At 41.7% G+C, this 23,591-nt stretch overlaps 1 protein-coding gene across 8 annotated transcripts in view; it reads right to left on the minus strand.

The window, feature by feature from the left end:
* Positions 1-23,591, minus strand: part of AUTS2 (activator of transcription and developmental regulator AUTS2) — a 983,444-nt gene that overhangs the window by 548,541 nt on the left and 411,312 nt on the right. For all 8 annotated transcript variants that reach the window (XM_087926163.1, XM_087926175.1, XM_087926166.1 and 5 more), the window contains one exon: positions 17,642-17,677. In XM_087926163.1, the coding sequence (XP_087782289.1) occupies positions 17,642-17,677 (36 nt within the window). The remainder of the gene's footprint in view (positions 1-17,641; positions 17,678-23,591) is intronic.

Here is a 23,591-nt window from a genome sequence, read left to right on the forward strand (position 1 = left end):
TAAGTTTACTACCCTGGCTTGGTCATTCCTTCTTGCTTTATTGCAATGGCTCTCCCCTATTCCCTTCCTCTCTTTGTTTTGATATGGCAGGGACACCCCACTGCTGACAAACATTAAAATTAATTGACCCAGAGATAGATTTTATTGTACAAAATGTATTTATGGGCTAATGGAGGGTCATTATTTCTGCAGTTCAGGGGCACTGAAGTTTCAATGGCTCTCTTGGAATACAAAATGGAGGATGCATGTTTCACATAAGTGAAGTTTACCCTCATTACCTCCAGTGTCATCTTGATTAACCCATCTCCTACTTGTATGTTTTGGTAAGCTGCATTCAGCTTTACCAATCCGAATAATATAAAAATATAAGATATTTTTTTCCCCCGGGAAATCTCATTGACCACTCTTGCATGTGGTCAACTTCCTTGCAGTCAGTAAAATTACGGGGATAGCAGAGTATAAAGAACCCCAGTTTTTTCTCAAGGTGGAATTCTGCAAAAGTATTTATTTGATCTGTAAAACTCATTCCAAAGGGAAACATTCCTGAAAGGATCATTTTATGAGGGTTCAACTTATTATGTATTTATTGCTCTTTTGATTCCCAACTTTTCTCCAGGAGCTCAAGGTGGCTTAGATGGAGATTTTGCTTAATTTGATCCCACAACTGGAATCTTATGAAGTAAGATTAGTTGAAAGAGACTGACGGGGCCCATCATCACCTAGGGAGTTTCCACACCTACCTAGGGATGGATTTGAACCGGGGTTTCTCAAACTTAATCCAAAAACATAAACATTTAAACAACACAAGCTCTGGTTTGTACGCTGTATTACCCTTTCCATTGTCAGTTTCAATCAGTATGCACAATGTCAAACTAAAAAGATAGAATAAAAGTAGCTTCATAGATTCCTCTATCCCCAGTCTTCTTTCCATCTTCTTTAAGAAATTAAATTCCACCTTGTTTTAAAATAGCATCCATCATATAGAAGAGGCTCAGCTGATATTATTCTATTATAAGAATATAATTTCTTATATAGAAGACAGAAAAGAACAGACATTTAGTTTATCTGTACCAGTTTATATATTCGCTATCTTGCCAAGGAGGGAGAGAAATAGCTTTTATCAACCAGTAAGGCTTTTCTCAAGAGAGACATTTGGGAAGGACCTTAGCCAAATATTTGTGACAATGAAAGTATGTCTTTCCAGGTCTGATCTCCTAACCTTCTAATCAAAGGGTAACTTATGCAAAGGATGTCTATGGAGATTCTAGTCATCCGTTTGTCATGGTTGTCCCAAAGTTGTTTTTTTAAGAGGCAACTGGACTTTCTAGTTTTTCTTTAAAGATGTTTTGCTTCTCATTCAAGAAACAAAGAAGCCCTTTCCAGAGCTGAAGAAGCTTCTTGGATGAGAACATCTTCAAACAAAAACCAGAAAGTCCAGTTGCCTCTTTAAAAAAAGCACCTTTGGGATATGCACAGGATATTTACAGTATATATCAAATTTATAATGTCACCCATCTCACAACATGTGATTCTGCATTATATAACAAAGTGGTAAATAGATTTGTGAGCAGCTATATTCTAAACATTAAAAAATTGTATTTATACACTCATATACTCACAATATCAACCGATTCTGAGGTACATGTCTGACACTAAAAGCTTATTTCTGAAAGCTGTACAGAAAAGAGGATAATTGTTTTGAAAAGAGGGCATTATTTTGAAATTTTTAATGTTGCATATTCTGAATCTGAAACATTGAAGGAACTGGAAACAGAATCATGAAAATTCGTATTAAAACAGTGTCTGAAAATGAAAAATTCATTCATTAGAAATTACAAAGGTATCAATAAAGTGAAATATTAGTAGCTCAGGGTTGCCCTGTGTGGTTCTTGGTACTCTGAGCTTGGTTGTTTTCTTGCAGGCATTTCATTACCCAACAAGGTAACTTCATCAGTGCTAGAAGAGAGTAGAATTTCCTCCCTAATTTTTTTTTTTTTTAATAGTACTGCTTTATAAAATCCTAGTAAGACCACACATGGAATATTGCAACCAATTTTGGTCAGCATACTACAAAAAAAAGATGTTGAGACCTTGGAAAAAGTTCAGAGAAGAGAAACTAAGATGATCAAAAGCCTGGAGACTAATCCATGTGAAGAATGGCTACAGGATTTGGGTTTGGTTAGTCTAAAGAATAAAAGAATTAGGGGTGACATGATAGCAGTATTTCAGTATTTGAGGGGCTGACGCAAAGAAGAGAGGATCAAATTATTCTCCAAAGCACCAGAAGGCAAGACAAGAAACAATGGATGGAAACTAATCAAAGGGAGAAGCAACCTGGAATTAAGGAGAAACTTCCTAACCGTGAAGACAATTAACCAGTGGAATAGTTTGCCTTCAAAAGTTGTGGACTGGGGTTTTTTTAAGAAGAGACTGGACAGCTACTTATCTGAAATAGTATAAACTCTCCTGCTTCAACAGGGGGCTGGATAGAAGACTTCCAAAGTTCCTTCCAGCTGTATTCTATGCTATTTACCAGTGACTTGCCCTCTCAGTGTTGGTGGATGAGTTCTTGGTAATTCCTTCATTAGGCTGTTGGGCAATTCCTGCTGTGACTAAGGGCTAACCCTACCTTTGTTCAGACCTTGCTGCAGGGAGTAACCAAATATGCATTTCTCAAAGCTGGCCTAAGCTTAGTATCTGTTTGGGGGCAGCGAGCTGGCTCTGAGTTTCTGTCTCCCTTAAGATTTTTATTTCTCTTTTAGGGGAAATATTTTATCCTGCCCTTTTTAATATTTCTCAACATTTTTTATTCTTCTGGGGTAGGTGCTAACTTTCTACAAAAGGCTTGTAAGAAAACAACTAAGCTCAGGGAGCACCAAGGACCTCACCATACAAAATGATACTGTATATTAGGAAAAAAATTTGAAGAACAAGCACCACCATCACCAATGATTAAAAAGATCAAGGGCAATAAACCACGGATACAAGCCTGATTTTTTTTCTTCTCGGTGTCACACTTTGAGATATCCAAAGCCATTCGATTGGGCTTCGTGGTGCTAATTTCCAAAAAGTAAAAACAACAAGCTGATTAGGCTTAAATGTAGTATCTGTGTAACACTTTGCTTCAGCAACAGTTTAGCACAAGGGGAAATGAACTACAGAACGTTCTCCTTTTGCAGAGATACCCAGTAAAGCTAATTAGGGTGTGAAAACTGGAGCTCTGTCATTAGCCAAGCTAAGTAAATTAAGATTTGTTAACTATGATTTATAGTGCCAAGTGCTAGCTAACAAGAGTTGGCCTTTGCAACGAGCACACAGGCACATGTTAAAAAGCCAAGACAGTGTATTAACTGCAACAGATCCAAACATCAAATCACCAGGGTGCCTTTGTGTAAATGTGCTCATTTTAAAAACGGAAAACCATTTTTCACGTTAACAAAATGCAGTTAAATATTCAACTTCCTGAACTGATTACTAAAAGATGAGCAAACCGTCTCTACCTGTCGGCAACACCAATATATCTTTTCACTGTTATCTCTGACAACCTGCTGCTATGGTAAATCAGTCTTGGCAACCAGATCCTATACCACCAAATTCTGTTGATTAGCATCAACTTCATCTGCATTTTCTAGAGTAAATTCAGTTGCTGTGCAGTTTGTACACACTACACGTTGTGAAACTTTCTATATTTTATGAAAACACACACATTTCTTTACAAAGCTTATTTTAGGGGAAAATGCACATGAATTCAGTGCTAATTTGGTTAGGCTGATGTTTTTAAAAAAAGGCAAACCAGAATGACTTTATAAATGAATCCATGTAAAACTTAAAAAAACTTTCTGTATTTTATAAAAATACACACATTTCTTTACAAAGCTTATTTTAGGGAAAATGTATATGAATTCAGTGCTAATTTGGGTGGGCTGTGATGTAAAAAAAAAAGAAAACCAAAGACTTTATAAATGGATGCATGTGAAACTTAAAAAGATTGAAAATATACAAATTAAATGACCCCACAGAGGCAACACTAGCACTTGTCATTGTTAAACAAATTACCACAGGTTGTTAAGCTAGAATTTCATTTGGCCAACATTTTTGACCTCCAACCAGCTTTCTCACTGACTTTTCTGAAAAGCTGGTACTAACATTTCAAGCAAGCAAGCAAGCAAAAAGAACCCCAGAGTGATGGAAAGGTCAACATAGAAAAGCAAATCAGTATCAGAAGTAGCATTCTTTACTACCTCTAATAGCGAGCAAGTTTCAGAACACTATGGAGAGGAATTCAAAAGAAATTTTCAAGCTCTCAAGAGAATAAGATGGAAAAGCAGATGCCTCTTTGGAGAGCCAGTTTTTTCTAATGGCTAAGGCACAAGCTAGAAAGGTAGAGACCCTGAGTTCAAATCCTGCATTAGCCATAACAGAATACCAGAGATGGAAGAGACGATGGGATTAAAAAAATTTTATTACCGGTTCTGTGGGTGTGGCTTGGTGGGCGTGGCAAGGGAAGGTTACTGCAAAATCCCATTCCCTCCCCACCCCACTAACCTGCTTTCCAGTTCCATTCTCCTGTGCAGGGCAACCAAAGAAGACCCAGCTGATCAGCTGGGACTCGGGAGGCAGAGAATAGATGGGGGCGGGGCCAGTCAGAGGTGGCATTTGCCCGTTCTTTGAACTATTCAAAATATTCTCTACCAGTTCTCCAGAACTGGTCAGAACCTGCTGAATATCACCTCTGCTTTGGAGGTCTTCTAGTCCAACCCTACGCTCAAGTAGGAAACCCTATACCTGTGATGATGAACCTATGGCATGCAAACTTACCTCACTGGGCATGTGCGTGCCTCACAGCTGATTTTTGGCTGATTTGAAGCCTTTTTCGGCCTCCCAAAGGCTTGAGGAAGGCTTCTGCAGGCTTTGCAGGCCAAAAACTAGCCCCCGTTTTGTCACTTCCTGTTTTTCTGAAAATACCAGAAGTGACAAAACGGGGCTAGTTTTTGGCCTGCAAAGTCTGCAAAGCCTGCAGAAGCCTTCCTCAAGCCGTTGGGAGGCCAAAAAAGGCGTCAAACTGGCCAAAAATCAGCTGTGAGGTGCAGTGCAGGTAAGGGGGCAGTGGGGATGGGTGGGTGGGTGAGTGCGCATTGCCTTCTGGGTGCTGGCATGTGAGTGTGAGCATGCAAGCACCTGCACAGATTTTGGCACAGGAGCCCAAAAGGGTTAGCCACCATTGCCCTATACTATTTCAGACAAATTGTTGTCCAATCTCTTAAAAACCTCCAACCCACAATTTCTGGAGGCAAGTCGTTCCATTGATTGATTGTGGAAATTCTAACTGTCAGGAAATATCTTCTTAGTTCTAGGAAGAGGAAGGTGTGTGGCAGAGGTGGTATTCAGCAGGTTCGGACCAGTTATGGAGAATTGGGAGCGGAAATTTTGAGTAGTTCAAAGAACCAGCAAATACCACCTTTGACTGGCCCCATCTATTCTCTGCCTCCCGAGTCCCAGCTGATTGGCTGGGTCTTCTTTTGTTGCCTTGCAAAGGAGAATGGAGCTGGAAAGCAGGTTAGTGGGGTGAAGAGGGAATAGGGATTTTGCAGTAACCTTCCCTTAGGAGTGGGGTGGGAGTGGAGATTTTGCAGTATCCTTCCCCTGTCATACCCACCAAGCCACACCCATCAAGCCACGCCCACAGAATGGTAGTAAATTTTTTTGAATCTCACCGCTGGCACCCACCTCTGCACATGTGTGTGCATCCCCACACATGCACCCCCTGCATGTGCCCTGCCCTCCATGCATGTTTTGACAGAGACCCAAAGATTACCTGGCCAGTGGGAGGCATGTGCGCGAATTCACAGTGGAGCTGAGGCGACGGCTCACGTGCCCAGAGAGGGCTCTGCATGCCACCTCTGGCACACGTGCCATAGGTTCGCCATCACGGCCCTGCACCATTTCTGACAAATGGCAGTCCAGTCTGTTCTTGAAAGCTTCCAGTGATGAAGCTCCCACAACTCCTGAAGGCAACTTCTGTTCCATGGCTTGATTGCTCTCAGTGTCGGAAAATTTCTCCTTATTTCCAGGTTGTATCTCAAAAAATAACTCAGAATTGAAAGATCCAGTGGGGAAGGTTTGTTTGTTTAATGGGTTTGGGTCAGGGGTGGGATTCTACCAGTTCGCACCTATTCGCTAGAACTGGTTGTTAACATTCTAAGCAGTTCGGAGAACTGGTTGTTAGAAGAAATTACTGGCCTAATCCTGTAAAAAAGGCAGGAAGGAAACATTCTGGTGTTGCTTACAGAAACTGCCTCTCTGTTAACCCTTATTACATTCTTGGCAAGACTAGACTTCCTGTCTCAGGAACTTCTCTGGAGTTTTTTTCCATCCTTTGCTGGTACTTTGCTTGTGTGGAGTGACCATTCAAAGTTACAATGGCACTGAAAAAAGTGGCTTATGACCACTTTTGACACTTACGACTGTTGCAGCATCCCCATAGTCACGAGAAGCCAGGCGAGAAGATGCGTGCCTCGATGTGAGTGATATTGAGTTGGCCACATCCAGCCAAGACATGTCCACCCAGTCACATGGCCACCAAGCCACGCCCACCACCTAAGCCATGCCCACAGAACCGGTTGTTAAAAAATTTGAATCCCACCCCTGGTTTGGGTACGTGGTACATCTGTGTGTCACACAAAGGAAGTCTTCTGGAACTGCTATGTTAACAGGCAGAATGCTCCATGCACCGTTTGCGGCTTAAAAATTCAACCCAGCTTCCCCACCGTTGATCCTTTCTTCAGGTTGCTTCCTTTACACAGCTGTCTCTTGCGTGGGCTCTCCAGGGAAGGGCATTTTGAATGTCATCCATCCCCATCCATTGTGGCGTCCCTGTGGCATCCCATAAGAGAGCCGAAACAGCTGTCTGATGCGCTGCCTTTTAGGCCTGCCTTTCATGAGCGTGCCCAGAAACGACTTCCTGCAGGAGGTTCCAGCAACGTATGCTTTCCAGATTCTCCAGATTGGGTGCAAATTAAAGCTTTCCTCAGCTGGGAACTGGGGAGACATATTGTTTGGTAGCTGAAGAACAAATGTCAAAACAATTCACCATCCTTTTCTCCTCAAAGATTAATTAATCTCACCCACCCGCACAAAGCTCATCTGTCTAAATGCATAATGGGAAAACGTAATGCACCATATGCACTCCCCACCCCCCAAAAAAAATACGAAATCTAGGACTGAGACCAAGTGAGATTCCCTCACATTCCACTAGGGTGATTGCAAGCTGTAAATTTAGGGGTTTTTTAAAAAGAGGAGATGGATGTACATCGCTGTTGGGGAAAAAAGAATGTATTGCCCTCATTTTGGTTTCTCTTTTAGGTTGATACAGGAAATCCTCGATTTACAATCGCAATGGAGCTCAAAAATTCTGTTGTGAAGCAAGAGAGTTATTCCCTGTGTTTGGCTCCATTTTAATACCTTTCTTCCCACAATTTCATACTCTACATAAATGACCTCTGCGATCATATTAAGAGCAACTGCGTTCTCTTCACTGATGATGTAAAGCTGTTCAATACCACAGACAATACTGCTACCCTTCAAAAAGATCTTGACTATGTATCAAACAAATGACAACTTCAAATCTCAACAAATAAGTGCTCTGTCTTACATATTGGCAAAAAAAAATCAGAAAATAAAATACAAGCTGAATAGTCAAGACCTTGTTGATGATCCAAGCTCTGTAAAGGACCTTGGAATACTCATCTCTAATCATCCAAGTGCTAGAGCTCACTGTAACTACATAGCCAAAAAGGCATTAAGAGTTGTTAACCTAATCTTATGTAGCTTTTTCTCTGGTAATATTACACTACTAACTAGAGCATACAAAACATTTGCTAGACCAATACTCGAATACAGCTCATCAGTCTGGAACCCACATTACATATCTGATATTAGCACAGTTGAGAAAGTCCAGAAATATTTCACAAGAAGAGTTCTCCACTCCTCTACTCGTTGCAGAATACCTTATGCCACCAGACTTGAAATTCTAGACCTAGAAAATCTTGAATTATGCCATCTTCAGTCTGATCTAAGTATGGTATATAAAATCATACATTGCAATGACTTACCTGTCAATGAATACTTTAGCTTCAGCCACAACAACACAAGAGCGCACAATAGATACAAACTCAAGGTTAACCACACCAAACTTGATTGCAAGAAATATGACGTCAGCAACAGTAGTCAATGTCTGGAATACTCTACCTGACTCTGTGGTTTCTTCCCCAAACCCCAAAAACTTTAACCTTAGACTGTCTACTATTGACCTCACCCCTTTCCTAAGAGGTCTGTAAGGGGGCGTGCATAAGCGCACCAACATGCCTACCGTCCCTGTCCTATTGTTTCTTTTATTTTTCTTATATGTACCCATTTCATGTATTCATAACTATGTATATACTTATACCTATTATCTTTTGACAAATCAAAATAAATAAATAAATAAATGAATGAATAAAAATAAATAAATCACTGCAGTTGTTCCTTTTCTTTTGCTTCACTCAGATTCGGTCTGCTAATTTTGGGCCTTCCATAAAAATAAAGCCTTTATTTGGAGAGAGATTTCCAAATTAGGTGACAGTTAATTTTCCAGCTATGAAATCTAGGATGAATCCATTCAGAAGATTATTCAGAGCAAGCCAGAGTACAGAGAGTCCTCGATTTAAGACAAGAATTCAGCTCAAAATTTATGTTGCTAAGCGTTGTTAATAAGGTGACCAACCATCCTCCTTTAGGGAGGACAGTCTTCCTTTTGTAAGTTCTGTCCTCTCTCGAAAGGTGTCCTCCTCCATGTCCTCCTATTTGATATTTGAAGACTAATCTGTAAATCTCCGTATTTGATCGATGCCGATCCGATCTGTCGTGTGTGATGTGACGCATTTGTATTTGACATGACAATTTGTCAAGGCTCAGTACAGTGTGGCGAGATGCGATTATGAGATGCATGTGCTTCACACAGGAGAATTGTTTTGAGAGAGTGCGCCACGCGCAAGTGGCTTTGCTTTTTTTTTCTTCAATTTATTTGTGTCCTCCTTTTCATTGTAAAAAAAGTTGGTCACCTTATTGTTAAGTGAGTTTTGCCCCGTTTTTCAACCTTTTTTGGCATAGTTCTTAAGTCACTGCAGTTATTAAGTTAGAGTCATGGCTGCTAAGTGAATCTGGATTCCCCATTGACTTTGCTTGCAAGAAGGTCGCAAAGGGGGATCACGTGACCCCCCAGGACACTTCAACCTTCATAAATACAGTATAAATCAGTGGCCGAGCATCTGAATTTTGGTCACATGACCCTAGGGATCCTGCAACAGTGGTAAGTGTGAAAAAATGGCCGTGTCACTTTTTTCAGTGCTGTGGTAACCTTGAATGGTCACTAAATGAATGGATATAAATCAAGGACTACCTGTACCATAGGATTACTTCTGAAGCCATAATATCAGAGAGAGAGAAATGCAAACTCTTTTATTTTATCAAAACAGGAGGTGTCAATTCTTCAAAGCCGACCAGTCTGGGAAATCAATGGCATGTTGGCCAGTACTAAAAGTCTGTAGAGATTCTCAGTCATTCGGGACATGGTTGGCCCAAAGGTGCTTTTTCAGGAGGCAACTGGGCTTTCTTGTTTTTTCTTTTGAAGACGTTTTACTTCCATCCAAGAAGCTTCTTCAGCTCTGACAGGATGGTTGAATGGTGTCAGAGTAGGAATGGAGTTCCAGAGAGGGGAAAATTTACAGACTACAGGAACCTCTAAGCACCACTCAGGTGACCATGAGGACACAGATAAACCTCTAAGTGCTTCAATGACACTTTAAAAGGTAAAAGTTATGTGCTAGTCATTTCCAGCTCTAGGGGGTGGTGCTCATCTCCGTTATGCTGTTACCTTCCCATCAAAGTGGTCCCTATTTTTCTACTTGCATTTTTTACATGCTTTCGAACTTAAAGGTTGGCAGAAGCAGGGACAAGTAACAGGAGCTCACTCCGTTACGTGGCACTAGGGTTTCGAACTGCCAAACTGCTGACCTTTCTGATCGACAAGCTCAGCATCTTAGCCCCTGAGCCACCGCATCCCTGTCTGCAAGGGATATAAATCCTTCAATTCCCCAGTATCTTGTCAGAGCTGAAGAAGCTTCTTGGATGAAAAGCTAAGTGTCTTCAAAAGCAAAAAACAAGAAAGTCCAGTTGCCTCCTGAAAAAAGTACCTTTGGGTTGGCCTATACTACTTTTATCACGAAAAAAGTTGTAACAAAACATTGCAAATCTGAATGCCCTTCTCCTGTCCTTCCCTTTATCTTCAGGAGAACTAAGGATGTTCTTGAGATGTTTCCTCAGGTTCCATTTCTTCCCCAGACTTCGCCCTCTTGTACCTGATTATTGTCATTTACTCCTGCCCCTCAAGGCCATTCCCTCTGTTCTCTATGGATGTGAGGAGGGAGGAAAGTAGGTCTATTAGCAATTTGGAAAGTCACATTGTTGAAAAATATTATTAAAGAGGTGAAAATATCTCCAAAGAATAGTAAATGGGATCTAGCCATCCCAGAACTCAGAAAGCACATAGATTCAGCCTACTGCCCCAAAATAATAAATTCTTGGCTAGGTTTCCAGGATTCATTCATTCTTTAGAACCCAGTCTAGCATAAAGGATTTCAATCCCTTCTTGATATCTCCAGGTCTTCATTGCAGAGCTTATTTCCTACATGTGCAATCAGTTTGGCCTTTGATCTAACAAACTTGAATAGTTTTTGTAATTCAAGCCAACAGTAAGTGCCAGTGGAACCAATTACACAGAAAAGGCCCCTATTCAAATGAAATTCAAGGAAAAAGCTAGATTTCCATATGTTGGGAATACTTTCCTTTGGATTCCTGAACCTCATGAGCAAGGAAGATTGGCCTAAAATTCCCTTCAAATTATGATTATCATTTTGATTTTCCATAGTTGCATGGACCACAGGATGATCCAAGCACCATCATTTTCTGTTCGAGTTCAAATATCAGTTGCTGTAATCGTTTCCTTTTGGCAGGAAGTGAAGACATCTCATTTGCAAGATCTTATTTTTATAATATACTTTGGTGGCCAGATGTGATGGAAACAAAATACAAATGTAAGCCCTATTTCGGAAATCCGGAAACTCGGTCAACAAACACATTTACTCACAGGTTTGGTGAAAAGTAGTTTATTGTAGATTGTTTCCTTCCAGTGGGTAAATCAACAGCAATCCTGAGCAAAGCCAGCACTGAGAGTGAATGCCCCCCAGCACCTTTTATGCCCCATCCCCTTCCCATTCCCAAACTAGCAGCCGCCTAACTTATAAACCCCACGCACCGCTGCCCCACAATCCTAATCGCATCTATATCCGACACCCAGAACACACCTAACCCCAAAGTGGTAACTCATAAGCCAAAGAAAAGGAAACCACAATAAGATGAGTTCCACACACCCCGTCGCTGGAACGTAATACAATCCTTACACCCTGCAATTAAAGATAGTTTGGCAGGAACTTGCAATGGATCCACAACGTTACGCTCTGTAACTGGAACAGCCAACAGTCCCGTGTTGTTTCAGAGAGGGGAAAAGCTAGTAGAGTAGGAGGCGCAGATTCGAAGACTTATTTCCTACTCCCTATTAGGTGGCTGGCAATGTGTCGGGCACGATCAGTGAAGCCCAACGACAAAAATCTTTTGGAAACCACAAATGTGAAGAAAATCTGATTAAGAATGCAATGTTTGGACCTACAATTTAGCATTCTAATTATGACTTCTAATGATAGGTAAAATGGTCCATCACTTCTAAGCATTGACTAACTCAAATGTTTAATTAATTACCCACCCCCTATTATTTTCCTGTTTTGTCAGTTGAGGACAAGTATTCTAGCAGGTACTTTGACCACTGCTTCAGAAGATGGTAGAGGACAGGAAGGCCTGGAGGCCTGGTCCATGGGGTCGCGACAGGTCAGACATGACTTCACAACGAACAACAGTGTAACTGTATATCTTTTGATCCATGTTTCTTAACCTTGGCCAACTTGAGAATGTGTGAACTTCAACTGCCAGCATCTCCCATTCAGCTAGTACCTACCAGTTTTCTTCTGTGCTATTTAATAAACTGGTTTTCTATATACCACTAAAAGTCTTCTGTTTGTCTGTTTGTAACCTTCAATTGAGCGAAATGGTGTATCTTAGGGCAACAGCGTTTAAGTCAATATGCCTCAAATGGGTTAACTTAATGAATGCATCCATAATCTGTGACTCATCACTCCTGTGGGATTGAAATATGACAAAATTGTGGCACTTCAGTGCTTCCACACTGCCACAGTCATATGATCATCATTTCCAATGCTCCATGCCAGCTCCCCACAAGGAAAGTCAGTGGGAAAATAGGCAGGAAGTTGGAAGTCACTCCTGTTCCCACTTATTTTTTTCAACCTCTAGTCAATTCTGTTTCTCTCTTTAGGTAGGGAATTAACCTTAAAACAATATCCCAAGGGGCCATAGTCTAGTCACAGCACCTACAATCTACTGGCTACTTGAGATAGCAATGACAATAGTACTTAGACTTATATACCGCCTCATAAACCTTTACAGCCCACTCTAAACAGTTTACAAAGTCAGTATATTTCCCCCAACAATTGGGTCTCATTTTACCCACCTCAGAAGGATGGAAGACTATGTCAACCTTGAGCCTGGTGAGATTTGAACTGCCAAATTGCAGGCAGCCAGCAGGCAGCAGAAGTAGCCTGCAGTACTGCACTCTAACCACTGAGCTACCGTGGCTCAGATATCACATAACTCCCAAGTTATCAGTCTTGCTGGATCATTCCAATAGAGTTGGCATATTTCAGATTACTTCATTGAAGCAATGTTACCTATTGGGACTCCAGAAATATGCCTTCTCTCTTATGGTGCCTGTGCTCTGGAATGCGGCTCCCCTGAGATCCAGGTTGTCCATACCCCGATGGTGTTTGGGGTGTGGGGGGCTTAAAGGACTCTTCTCCTGGGCTTTGAGCTAGGATGGAAAAAACCCCATGTTCTGAATATGAAATATGTTGTGTTCCCTAGATAGGCCATCTGTTTATTGCTATCCGTTGTATCCAGACTGCATATTTATTCTCTTTTTGTGCTATGAACCTTCCACAGTTGGCATATAAGTAAAAATAATATAAATAAATAAATGGCAGACAAAGTTACAAGCATCCACAAAACTAAGCCAGCAACAGGTACAAACGAAATATGCAACAAAAGAATATGCGATCTACTACCTAAACCTGCGAAGAAGAGGTCAGTTAGACAAGTCTTGGGTAATAAAGAAGTTTTCGAATAGGTGTTTTATGACAATATCCTTGACTCTTAGTCTGATTATCACAGTGTATGAGGCAACTTAACCTGGTTCATCTTTCTGGCTTTTACAACAGATTCAGCCACAAATTAATTGAACGGGCTGGCTTCACTACATACACTAAGCCACCAAAAAAAAAAAAAAAAAACTGCCCACACATTTGAACATTAAGAATATTAAACTGGGTCAATTTAATAAATGACATAGAGTGGTGCTGTGGTCTAGAGCTGGAGTCCTCGCCTCACAATCAGGAGGCTGCGAGTTCGATTCTAGGTAGCGGCAGATATTTCTCTCTCTGGGCACAATGAGTAATTATCTGCTGTGAACTCTGCATTGGAGACAGGAAGGGTATCCGGCCAGTCAACACGCATCTCCATTCAGTTGCCCCGACTTCACCCCGAATGCAAGGAATTACGGGGGCCATTGAAAGACAAAAAATAATTAATTCATGACATTAATGCTGGTATTTGCAATTCATTGGGATCTACAGAGCCAAGACACAGGAGGTGTATATAAATAACAATCTCTCTCTCTCTCTCTCTCTCTCTCTCTCTCTCCCCCTTTCTCTCTCTGTGTGTGTGTATGTGTGTGCGTGCCCACCCACGCACTCCTATAAGCTCACACCAAGTGGCTTGTACTTTGCAAATGCCAGCTTGGGGAGTGAAGAAAAGACAGCCAGGCATTGTTAGCACATAGCATGCCTGTTCTTGACAGCTTGAGCTGTCTGTAGATTTCCTGACAGATGTCGTCCCTGACACCCCATCTTGCTTTTGGGGGAGTTATACCAGGCTTGGGATGCTAAAAATGTTTATTTTCCTCAGCAACTGAAGACAGAAGGATATCTGTGGATGGAAGAGGCACGGCTGTCAAGGTGCCAGATGATATATAGAAAGTCAATTTAACTTCAATTGTTGATATTCAGGGAAAAACCTAGCTGGAATTACATTAACCATCACTTTTGCGGAATAGGTTTCACTCTTTGGGTAAGTCCCTTCAGCACTGAGAGTGAAGGTGAAGGATGTAAATGTTTAGTTGATGATGATAAATAGATGAAAAACAAAGATAGAAAGATGAAAAAGGGATCAGGGTGGAATGAAATCTGCTGTTTTTTCTTCTTCTGTGTCAGTGTCTTGGCTCCTATACTACTTGGTCAGAAGACAGTTCATGGTACAGGTAGTCCTTGACTTACAGCAGTTCATTTAGTGACCATTCGTAGTTGCAACGGCACTGAAAAAAGTGACTTATGGCAGTTTTTCACACTGCAGTATTCCCATAGTCACATGATCAAAATTTGGACCCTTGGCAACTGACTCATACATATGACAGTTGTAGAATCCCATGTGATCCCCTTTTGTGACCTTTTGAAAAGCAAACTCAATGGGGAAGCCAGATTCACTTAACAACCATGTTACTAACTAAACAACTTCAGTGACTCACTTAACAACTGTGGCAAGGAAGGTTGTAAAATGGGGCAAAATTCACCTAGCAACTGCCTTGCTTAGCAATAGATATATTGGACTCACCTGTAGTCATAAGTCAAGGACTAACTGTAGTCAGGATCTACCAGGGCTAACAGCGTGGAAATTACAATGCTGTGAATTGAGATACTTCAGTTACAACATGAATTATTCTGCAGTCAGTAAAGGATGGCTTGGTTTCCCATACAAGCTGCCCATTTGTTTACTCCCACCAGGGAGAATTATAATAATAAGCCATCATCTAAGCAACCATAATCAAGCAACCATAAGCCGCCATCATCAGACAAATGAATAATCTCTGGTTGAGGACACACTCATTGATTCTTGGATGCCATCAACCTCTGGATGCTTCTGCTCCTGTTTCTCAGCTCTTACCTCTGAGAAGGAATGAGTTTTCCAATAAAGAGACTGTCTTCTCACATAGTTTCATTTCTACCCAAAGGAGGATCCCAAATAGCTCTAAGCACACAGTCGGTGAGAAACACTATGAAGAACCAACAGCACTTTCATCATCATCAGTTTATGTCCCCACCTTTTCTCTATAATCTCAAGGCACCTTTGTTTCACCCCACAACTGCAATTGCAAGTAGCAGGTTGGACTGAGGTAGATGATTGACACTGTGAATCTCCATGTCTGGAAATGGCCTTGAACTAGATTTCCTCCATCCTAGTCCAACAACTTTATCTCACTGCATCTTTCATGCCAGATCTACCAAGTTTAGTTCCTGAGATCACCATTTAAGGCTGGAAAAGCCCCTTGTTTTACTCTTGAGATACCAGTTTCAATCAATTCATGTGAATTGAACTATGAAGTATTATCTTAGGATTGTGGCAGTTTTCAATTCTGTCCACCATTTTGTTGTTTAATATGTTTCAATTAGTTATGGTTTCCTCCTTTGCTCCCTTCCTTCTTTTTCCTCCTTCCTCCCTTCCTCCCTCCCTCCCCATCCTTTCCTTCCCTTCCCTCCCTCCCCCTCCTTTTCCTTTCCTTTCCTTTCTTTCCCTTCCCTTCCTTCTTCCTTTCCTTCCCTCCCTCCCTCCTTTCCCTAGTCACATAGCTTGAGTTGGGTGGCCACATAATTGCACACGTGCATGAATGAGTAAGACAACCTGTCAAAGGGAGCTTCATATATCCCCATGATCTCACTCTTTTTATATTGTATTAGGACATTCCATTCAAACCTGATTTAAAATCAACACATATCATGCAGAATGAAGAAACCGATGTCACTATTGTATAAAAAATACAGCCTCCAATGAGTTGAACAATACTTATTTAAAAATTCGTAATGGGAGTAAACACAAATTGAGTTTTATACACAGGAGTTCCTTTTGTTAGCTCTTTTGTTTAGGAGATAAGGTTACAGTATATCTTAACTGGGACTGTTCTTCTCAAGACCATTTGGGAAGGTCCTAGCCCAATATCAGATGGGAGTCCAGCAGCTCAGATACCCCGTGCAACTTATTTGCACTGCATTTAATAAGGATGCATGATTAACTGTATGCACTGCTTGATAAGTTGTGCCTCGTTTTTTTCTTGTATTTTTCACACAGGAACCTGGGACTCATTTGACAATCGGCATGTAATTGCTAGAAGAACATGCTCTGCTCACATCCTACCCTACATCCATAGATGATATCAAGGCTCAGGGCTTTAATCAAAAGAGCTGGTGGAATTCTTGGAAATATGGAGATGAATAAGCTACTAAAATATCATTGGTGGCTTCCGCCAGGAAAATGATAGGCATTTCTATGAGGAAGAGAGAAAAGTCCCAAGAGATAACGATGTATCTACTGTAATAAGGCATCTATCTACTATAGAATACATCTGTACATATCAGTCCCTCAGATCCATTCAATGGGTATTTAAATCCCTTTCCCAAGGCATGCATACATATATATCACCAGAAAATTGGCTAGGTTCACACAGCATGTTAAATTTCAAAGCTAGGTTAACAAGTTCTCCCTTGATATGAAATGCTATGCCCCCTCTCCCAGATACCCCATATTATGACTTAATGTGGTGACTTAATTCAAACAATCTCATATAAAAGCTCCCCCCACCTCCCTCCAAAAATACTGAACCTCTGACTGCCCAATCTCATTTTAACCAGGGCTAATACGTTGTGTGAAACCAGCCTTCTGATCACAATAGACCGGTTTCTTACAAAGTAGATCCTAGATCAGGGGTGTCAAACTCAAGGCTCAGGGGATGGATCCGGCTCACGGGGTGCTTAAATCGGGTCTGCAGGACCGGCCTGGAAATACCAAAGGACCAGCCCGCGGTGCCTCTGCCAGCCAAAACGGATTCCGTCCCGTCTCCCCCCACTCCCTGCCTTCCCCACCAGCCCACAGAGGAGAATTACAATGCTGATCTGGCCCTCGAAGAAATCCAATTTGACACCCCTGCCCTAGATGGACCCTTGAAAAACAGTCCTAGGAGAAGGAAGGATTAACCTGGATAAACATAATAACAATATATATATATATATAACAATATAAAGGACAATAAAAGGGGAGAGGGACCCACCCCTGGGGCACAGTTACTGGGTGGGTTGGAGGAATGGGAGCTAAGGAAGATGGGGTGATTAAAGAAAGCAAGTTGGTGGAATGGCAAGAGATTGTGTTCAAAACCATGGTTATAATGTTGGGTTGCAGGCCAACCGGTGAAAGCCATAGGAAGTAACTGGCCAAGCCCATCAGTTGAAATAATATCCACTGCAAAATCTCCCTCCTTGGGTATTATTACCATTTTTGACAACTGTTCCATGATACGTATCTTAAAAAGTTGAGATCCACTTACAAAGTAGCCTGTTCCCAAGCTGGAAGGGGCGGAGCTCTGCAAGGGAAAGAAGAAGGGGAAAAAAAGATAGAAAAATGAGTGTTACCCCTCTGTGTGTTTGCATGTTTCTCCCTTCTTCTGAAACCTGTTCCAGTCCACCTCCCTTCTGTCTGGCTCTTTTACAAGAGCTTTTCTCCCCACCTCCCAACATTGCCTTGATAAGCATCGTCCTTTGTCATTTTGCTAGTGAAACAAACATGTTCTCGTTGTTTCATTTCCTCCACCGCCACCCTCTCCTCTTTTTTTTTCTTCTCTTCTCTTCTCTCCTTTTCTTCTTTTTTTTTTAACATTTCTCAATGGCTCCATCAACAGAAACATGCTATTTACTGAAATTCCAGGCTCCGTCGGTGGGTGTAATTGCCAATTTATTTGACAGGCAGCTGGGTAATGAATTAATGATGGCATTTCGGCCTATGCTGAGACTAAATAGACATACATCAACCAACCCCCATGACATGTTGCCATTTGTTGCCCTAGTCTCCAGTGACAAAGCTCTGTGGTGGGTTGGGGTATCGATGAGGTGGGAAGAAGGCAAAATTTGTAAGAAGGGAGACCCCTAGATTGGTGCGACTTCAAAAGCAAAATTTCCCCCATGGATTTTGATGGATGGATGTCATTTTTATTCCTGCTTCTTTCCCCATCCCCCCTTTCTTTCCCTTTGTAACAACACAAGACGGTTTGTCAATTTATTCCCCTGGTGTGTTAGCTTAGTTTATTTCCTAAAAGGGATATGATGTTAGGAACCAGATATTTTTCTTCTTTCGTACATTTGATCTTGATACCTGACACTGAAAGCACTTGGATGCAGAAAACCAGTAAGGAAAAGCCAGCCTGTTCCCTTAGGAATCTGCCCAATTAGAGAAATGTTTCCCTAAGTTGTCTTTTTATATAAAACTCGACTGGCATCAACTTATAACTTATAAAATGGGATTTTCAGTTGTGGGTCCTTATTTTCTTGGTGCCTGAAGATCAGGTTAGTTCCAGTGCTTTGTTTTCATATGGAAAGTGACGTGCTGTTTTTGTGGGTTTTTGCTAGCCCTATTTAGCTGATGTCTTAATAGGTTATCCTCCTTCTGAAATTATCTTTTAAAAGGTGTTTATTTCATTTTTAAAGACTTTCAATACATACCCAATTGTTTAGATCTTAGTTTAAAATGAACACAATGCTTTTTAATTGGGGTTTTCATTATTTTAATCTTGGGATAGGTTTATTTTTTTATTTTTTATTTTGGCAGGAAAGCAGAATAGAAGGATTTCAAGTAGAGAAAGAAAGAATTTTTTCTCTTCCCTGCTGTGGACTTCTGTTTGGTATATTTCCTGGGCCCCATGACATTAAAGCTTACAATTTTAACCATTGTTGGCCCAGCATAAGGAAGAATGAGACGACTGCATCGGGACCTTCATTCTGGATATAAAACTTGTAAAAAATGACATAGGATTTCCTGCTTGAGCAATGTTCTGACCCAAACCCTTTTCCAATAAAGCAAACATGAACCAGAAACTTTTAATGATTCTTACGAATCCCCGGTTAAAAGGCTGCTGCAAACTAATTAACTTTGATAAGCACAAGCCTCGCCAAAACTGTGCAAGACTGCCAAGAATAACTGATAAGAAATGTTTTACAACACAAGAGTCTTCAAATACCAACTTAAGATACTGTAATGTCCATGAGGCTGAGTTCCAAAACATTTTTGCTTCCTACAAAGAAGCGTCTGATTCACAGCTGGCTTTTATCTTCTTGAAGGAGGGGCCATTACCTTGCAGCTTTAGTCCCGAGTCACCCATGCTGCTGCAACTGCTCTTTCCTGCGAGCAACCCTGCGTGCACACGCACTTGGCACAGGCTCCTCGGGAACCTCCTCATCACTGCTGCCAGCCCCCACAATCTCTGAAGGCAGCAGTCCACTCCCTAATGGTCCTGGCCCCTCATCTGAGTCCTCGCTCTCTACAGCCATCCGCACCTGCTTCCGGCTAACCACAACAAGGAGGGGGTTGGACTAGATGATCTACAAGGTCCCTTCCAACTCTGTTATTCTGAATACTGTAAAAGGGACCTGATATGGTTTTAGGTAATGGGGACACCAGTTGGTGTCTCACTCTGAAGAATGTCTTGGGCTTAATCTGGCTGACACTAAGCCTTTGTGTTTTAGGAAGCAGCCTATATTAGCTTATTTTCATTTGCCATGATGCTACATTTTAATGTTATTATGTCTAAGCTAATTATTTAGCTCATTAGTTCCAGAAGGTCCTCTAAAATGGTGAATGTCAAGTTTTCCCGCACCTGGAATCTTTCTGATGTATTTGAACTTGGGTTCGACAATCTTCGAGCTAAATTAACATTTATAAGATTCTTATACTGTAGTGGGTACCAGCCATGACTTTGAAGTACATGAGAAAGAGCCACTACCAAGACACTGGTCAAATAATTGATATATTACTCTGATTTGCCTTGTTAGGCTGGCAGTTCTGGAAGTTGTACCTTCTAGACTAGAAGGTATTGTTGGGCACCCCAACTCATTATAGGCAATCCTGAGTCACAGCCTCTCTTTTCCTGTATGTGATGACCTGGGGCGTGGCACAAAGGCAACACAGTCAAATAATCAATAAGAGTCCCTTTATTATCTCCAACTTTGCCCCCAATGTCCAGGTTACCTTTGGCTGGAAAAAAAACCTCTCCCAGGAACAGCCTTTAAGTGGAGGAAATTCACTTCACCACTGCCTTCCATCATTGCCAAGACTGTCTACCAACTAGAAGTCAATGGTTGGGGACCTCGCAGGCACCCAAAACAGAGACGGCAAGGTACCATCCACAAAGATATGCAAGCTGTGGGCCTCCATCCTGGAGACGCAACGGATCATGCAAAGTGGCACTCAATGATCTGAAAAGCAGACCCTGCACTTCCGGGAATATGCTAGGAAGAAGGAGTGTGCTTGTGTGTGGGTCCAATAGCCACTGCACCAGCCTTTACTCCCTACTTGCTCCCCGTTCAACCCCACGTTGCTTTGTATATACACAAATCCTGATGGGGGCTTCATAGAGCATTTTAATTCAGAACAGGATGGCTTAGATCTGTTGGCCTGTTTTAGAGGAAACACCAGCTTGTTTTGAAGCTTTCTTATCTCATTTGAGAATTCAGGAAGCACGAATGCTTCAGAAACCTCTAAATATCATCATCCTACTCATCATCATTGTTGTCCCTCTCATCATTTTATAAGGAACTAAAAACGTCAAAAAGAAATGATAGTAATAATAATCCTTCCACTATCTTATAGTCATAGTGGACAGAATTGCTGGCTCTTCCACACTGCATTTGTACCCAGCTTTGATCGCAATGAGCTTCTCCATAGGATCCCACGAAGTAGCTTGAGGGAAAACAAGCAGGGCTGCTGCACTGGCGTAAATCAGAATTAATGGGAGGCAACATTAGAAGTGGCCCATTTCACTGGAAGTTCGGATGCTAATTAGCTTCCCTAATGCGTTAAGGGGATCAGGAAATATTCTCTGCACAGCACAGAGAGATTCATCAGCGTAAGCCAGTGAAGCAAAACCAGGAAGCTGGAGCTTGCAATCACAACTATGTAGGGTTGTGGGTTGTTAATTGAGTGTGCCTTTATATCTATCATCTATCTATCTATCTATCTATCTATCTATCTATCTATCTATCTATCTATCTATCTATCATCTATCTAAGCACTGGCATTATATTAGTCCTGAACATTGCAGGGATGTTCTAGGCTGCTCTTGATCAACACAATTAGAAACACAAAGCTTCTTTGTTTCCTGCAAAGATATATATTCATGCTCAGGGTTTAATAAAACCAGTGTAGTTAGGGATGGATGGATGGATGGATGGATGGATGGATGGATGGATGGATGGATGGATGAGTGGTTTATACCCCTAATATCACATTAATGTGCACTGATCCCATGCTATCTACATTCATCAGCAATAACTTTAGTTTTGTAACACAAGCAAAATGTCTGAATGTATATATTAAATACACATTTTAGATGTGTATGTGTGTTTTAATGACATTTTAATGACAATCGCCCATTGTTTTAAATGACATTTTAATGACAATGACCTTTGGAGGACTCAGGATGGAGTGTGCAACCTTTCTGGCTTTCCTAGACTTCTCAGCAGCTTTTGATACTGTAAGTCAGAGTTTCCCAATCTTTCCAGCTTTGCAAACCCGCCGAAGAACGAGGGGAGAAGAGACGGTTCTGCAAGAGCGGTAGGCAAGCGCACAACTCCATTCGCATGAGTGAGACTGGGACGCACTTTGTTATGGTGGTTCTCCTCCTTCCTACATGGCCAGTTCCAATCAGTCTTGGAAGGAGAAGAAGTTGAGCTCTGCAATATAGGGTGCTCCAGGGTTTGAGCTTTTCATCACTACTTTTCAACATCTATATTAAACTGGTAGGGAAATAATCCATTACCATGGAGTTCAGTATCATTAGAATCCTGGGGATACCCAATTCTATATCTTCACCCCAGTTGGACAGGTGAGGCTACGTGTTCTGACCAAGCTTCCTGTTCTGACCAATTATGGTGAGCGTTCTGACTATAATTAAACACATGCTTAGTCCAAACAACACTTGTTTTATTTCAATGCTGGGAATTATGTTCATTCCCAGCCCATAATGAGTCCCAAACAGTCTCTTGAGATAAGCATCCATCTTTATCTCCTTTGAATTGCTGCCAACAACTAAAGTACCAACTTAACTGTAAAAAGCCAAACGAAGTACAGAGCTTCAAGGATTAATCCGAACAGAGCGAACGACTTTGCTTCCTGCAAAGGTTTCTCTACCTTTGCACTTCCTTTATATCTTATGGGAGGGGCAATCACCTCCAAGCCTTATTCCCGAGTTGCCCCTTTTGTCTTAGCTGCTCTTGCCTTCTGGCAGCTCTGTGCAGACACACACACTGGGAATAGTCTCCCCTTGTTCCTCTGTCTCGCTGCTGCCAGACTCTGGAGGCTCTGAAGTCAGCACATAACTTCCAGATGGTTCTGGCCAGATCTCTTTCACTCTCATTACAATCTCCTTCCTTCCTTCCTTCCTTCCTTCCTTCCTTCCTTCCTTCCTTCCTTCCTTCCTTCCTTCCTTCCCTCCTTCTTTCCTTCCTTCCTTCCCTCCTTCCCTTCCCTTCTCTTTTTCCTTCCCTCTTCATTCTCCTTTCTTCTACCTTCCCCTCTTTCCTTATTTTTCCTTCCTTGCTCTCTCCCCATCTTCCCATCTTTTTCTTTCTTCTTTCCTTTTCTCTTTTCCTGTCCCTTCTTACATGCTCATTTTCAGGGCGGCCCCCACAGGTCAGATCTAAGCACCTTGCAGGGGCGGATGCTGCCCGCAAGCCTTGAGTCTAACACCCCTGTTTTAGAAGGAGAAGAATAACATCGTTTGGACCAAGAGATGGAAGGCGTGCCCTCAAGCAACGCTTAAGTCTATCAATGGGGAGGCAGTGATCTCTTGTACAAGCACCTGGCCCTTTAATAACAAGTCCCCGTTTTCCTTGGTGCCCAACCCATTGGCCAGCGTGCAGTCTCTTGTCTCTTCCCAAACGAAAACAAAACGGTTAACAACAAAGATGTTGTGACAGATTGGGATGCCCACAAGCGGAACAGGGAAAAGATCTTCTTGCAGAGATTAAACTTCATAAATAGCCACCAATCCATGAGAACATTCTCAGGCCTTTGGCTGCAGGGCTGTTTCAAAACAAAGAATGTTTTGAAGAGCGTTTTGCGCTGGGATGTGCAAAGCAGCTGCCCTTCTGCATTCAGGAGCTCATCAAGAACCCCAAAGAAATTATATCCTTTGGGTCTTGGGAAGTCCATGGTTCCATTTCTGCATATATATTGTGAATTACACAAGAGGAGTCGCAATGGTGAGGCGCCGTATTGCCGCTTACGTT

This window comes from Pseudonaja textilis, chromosome 1 (genome assembly GCF_049901715.1).
Source record: "Pseudonaja textilis isolate UNSWEBS1 chromosome 1, rPseTex1.2, whole genome shotgun sequence".
NCBI classification, from domain to species: Eukaryota; Metazoa; Chordata; class Lepidosauria; order Squamata; family Elapidae; genus Pseudonaja; species Pseudonaja textilis.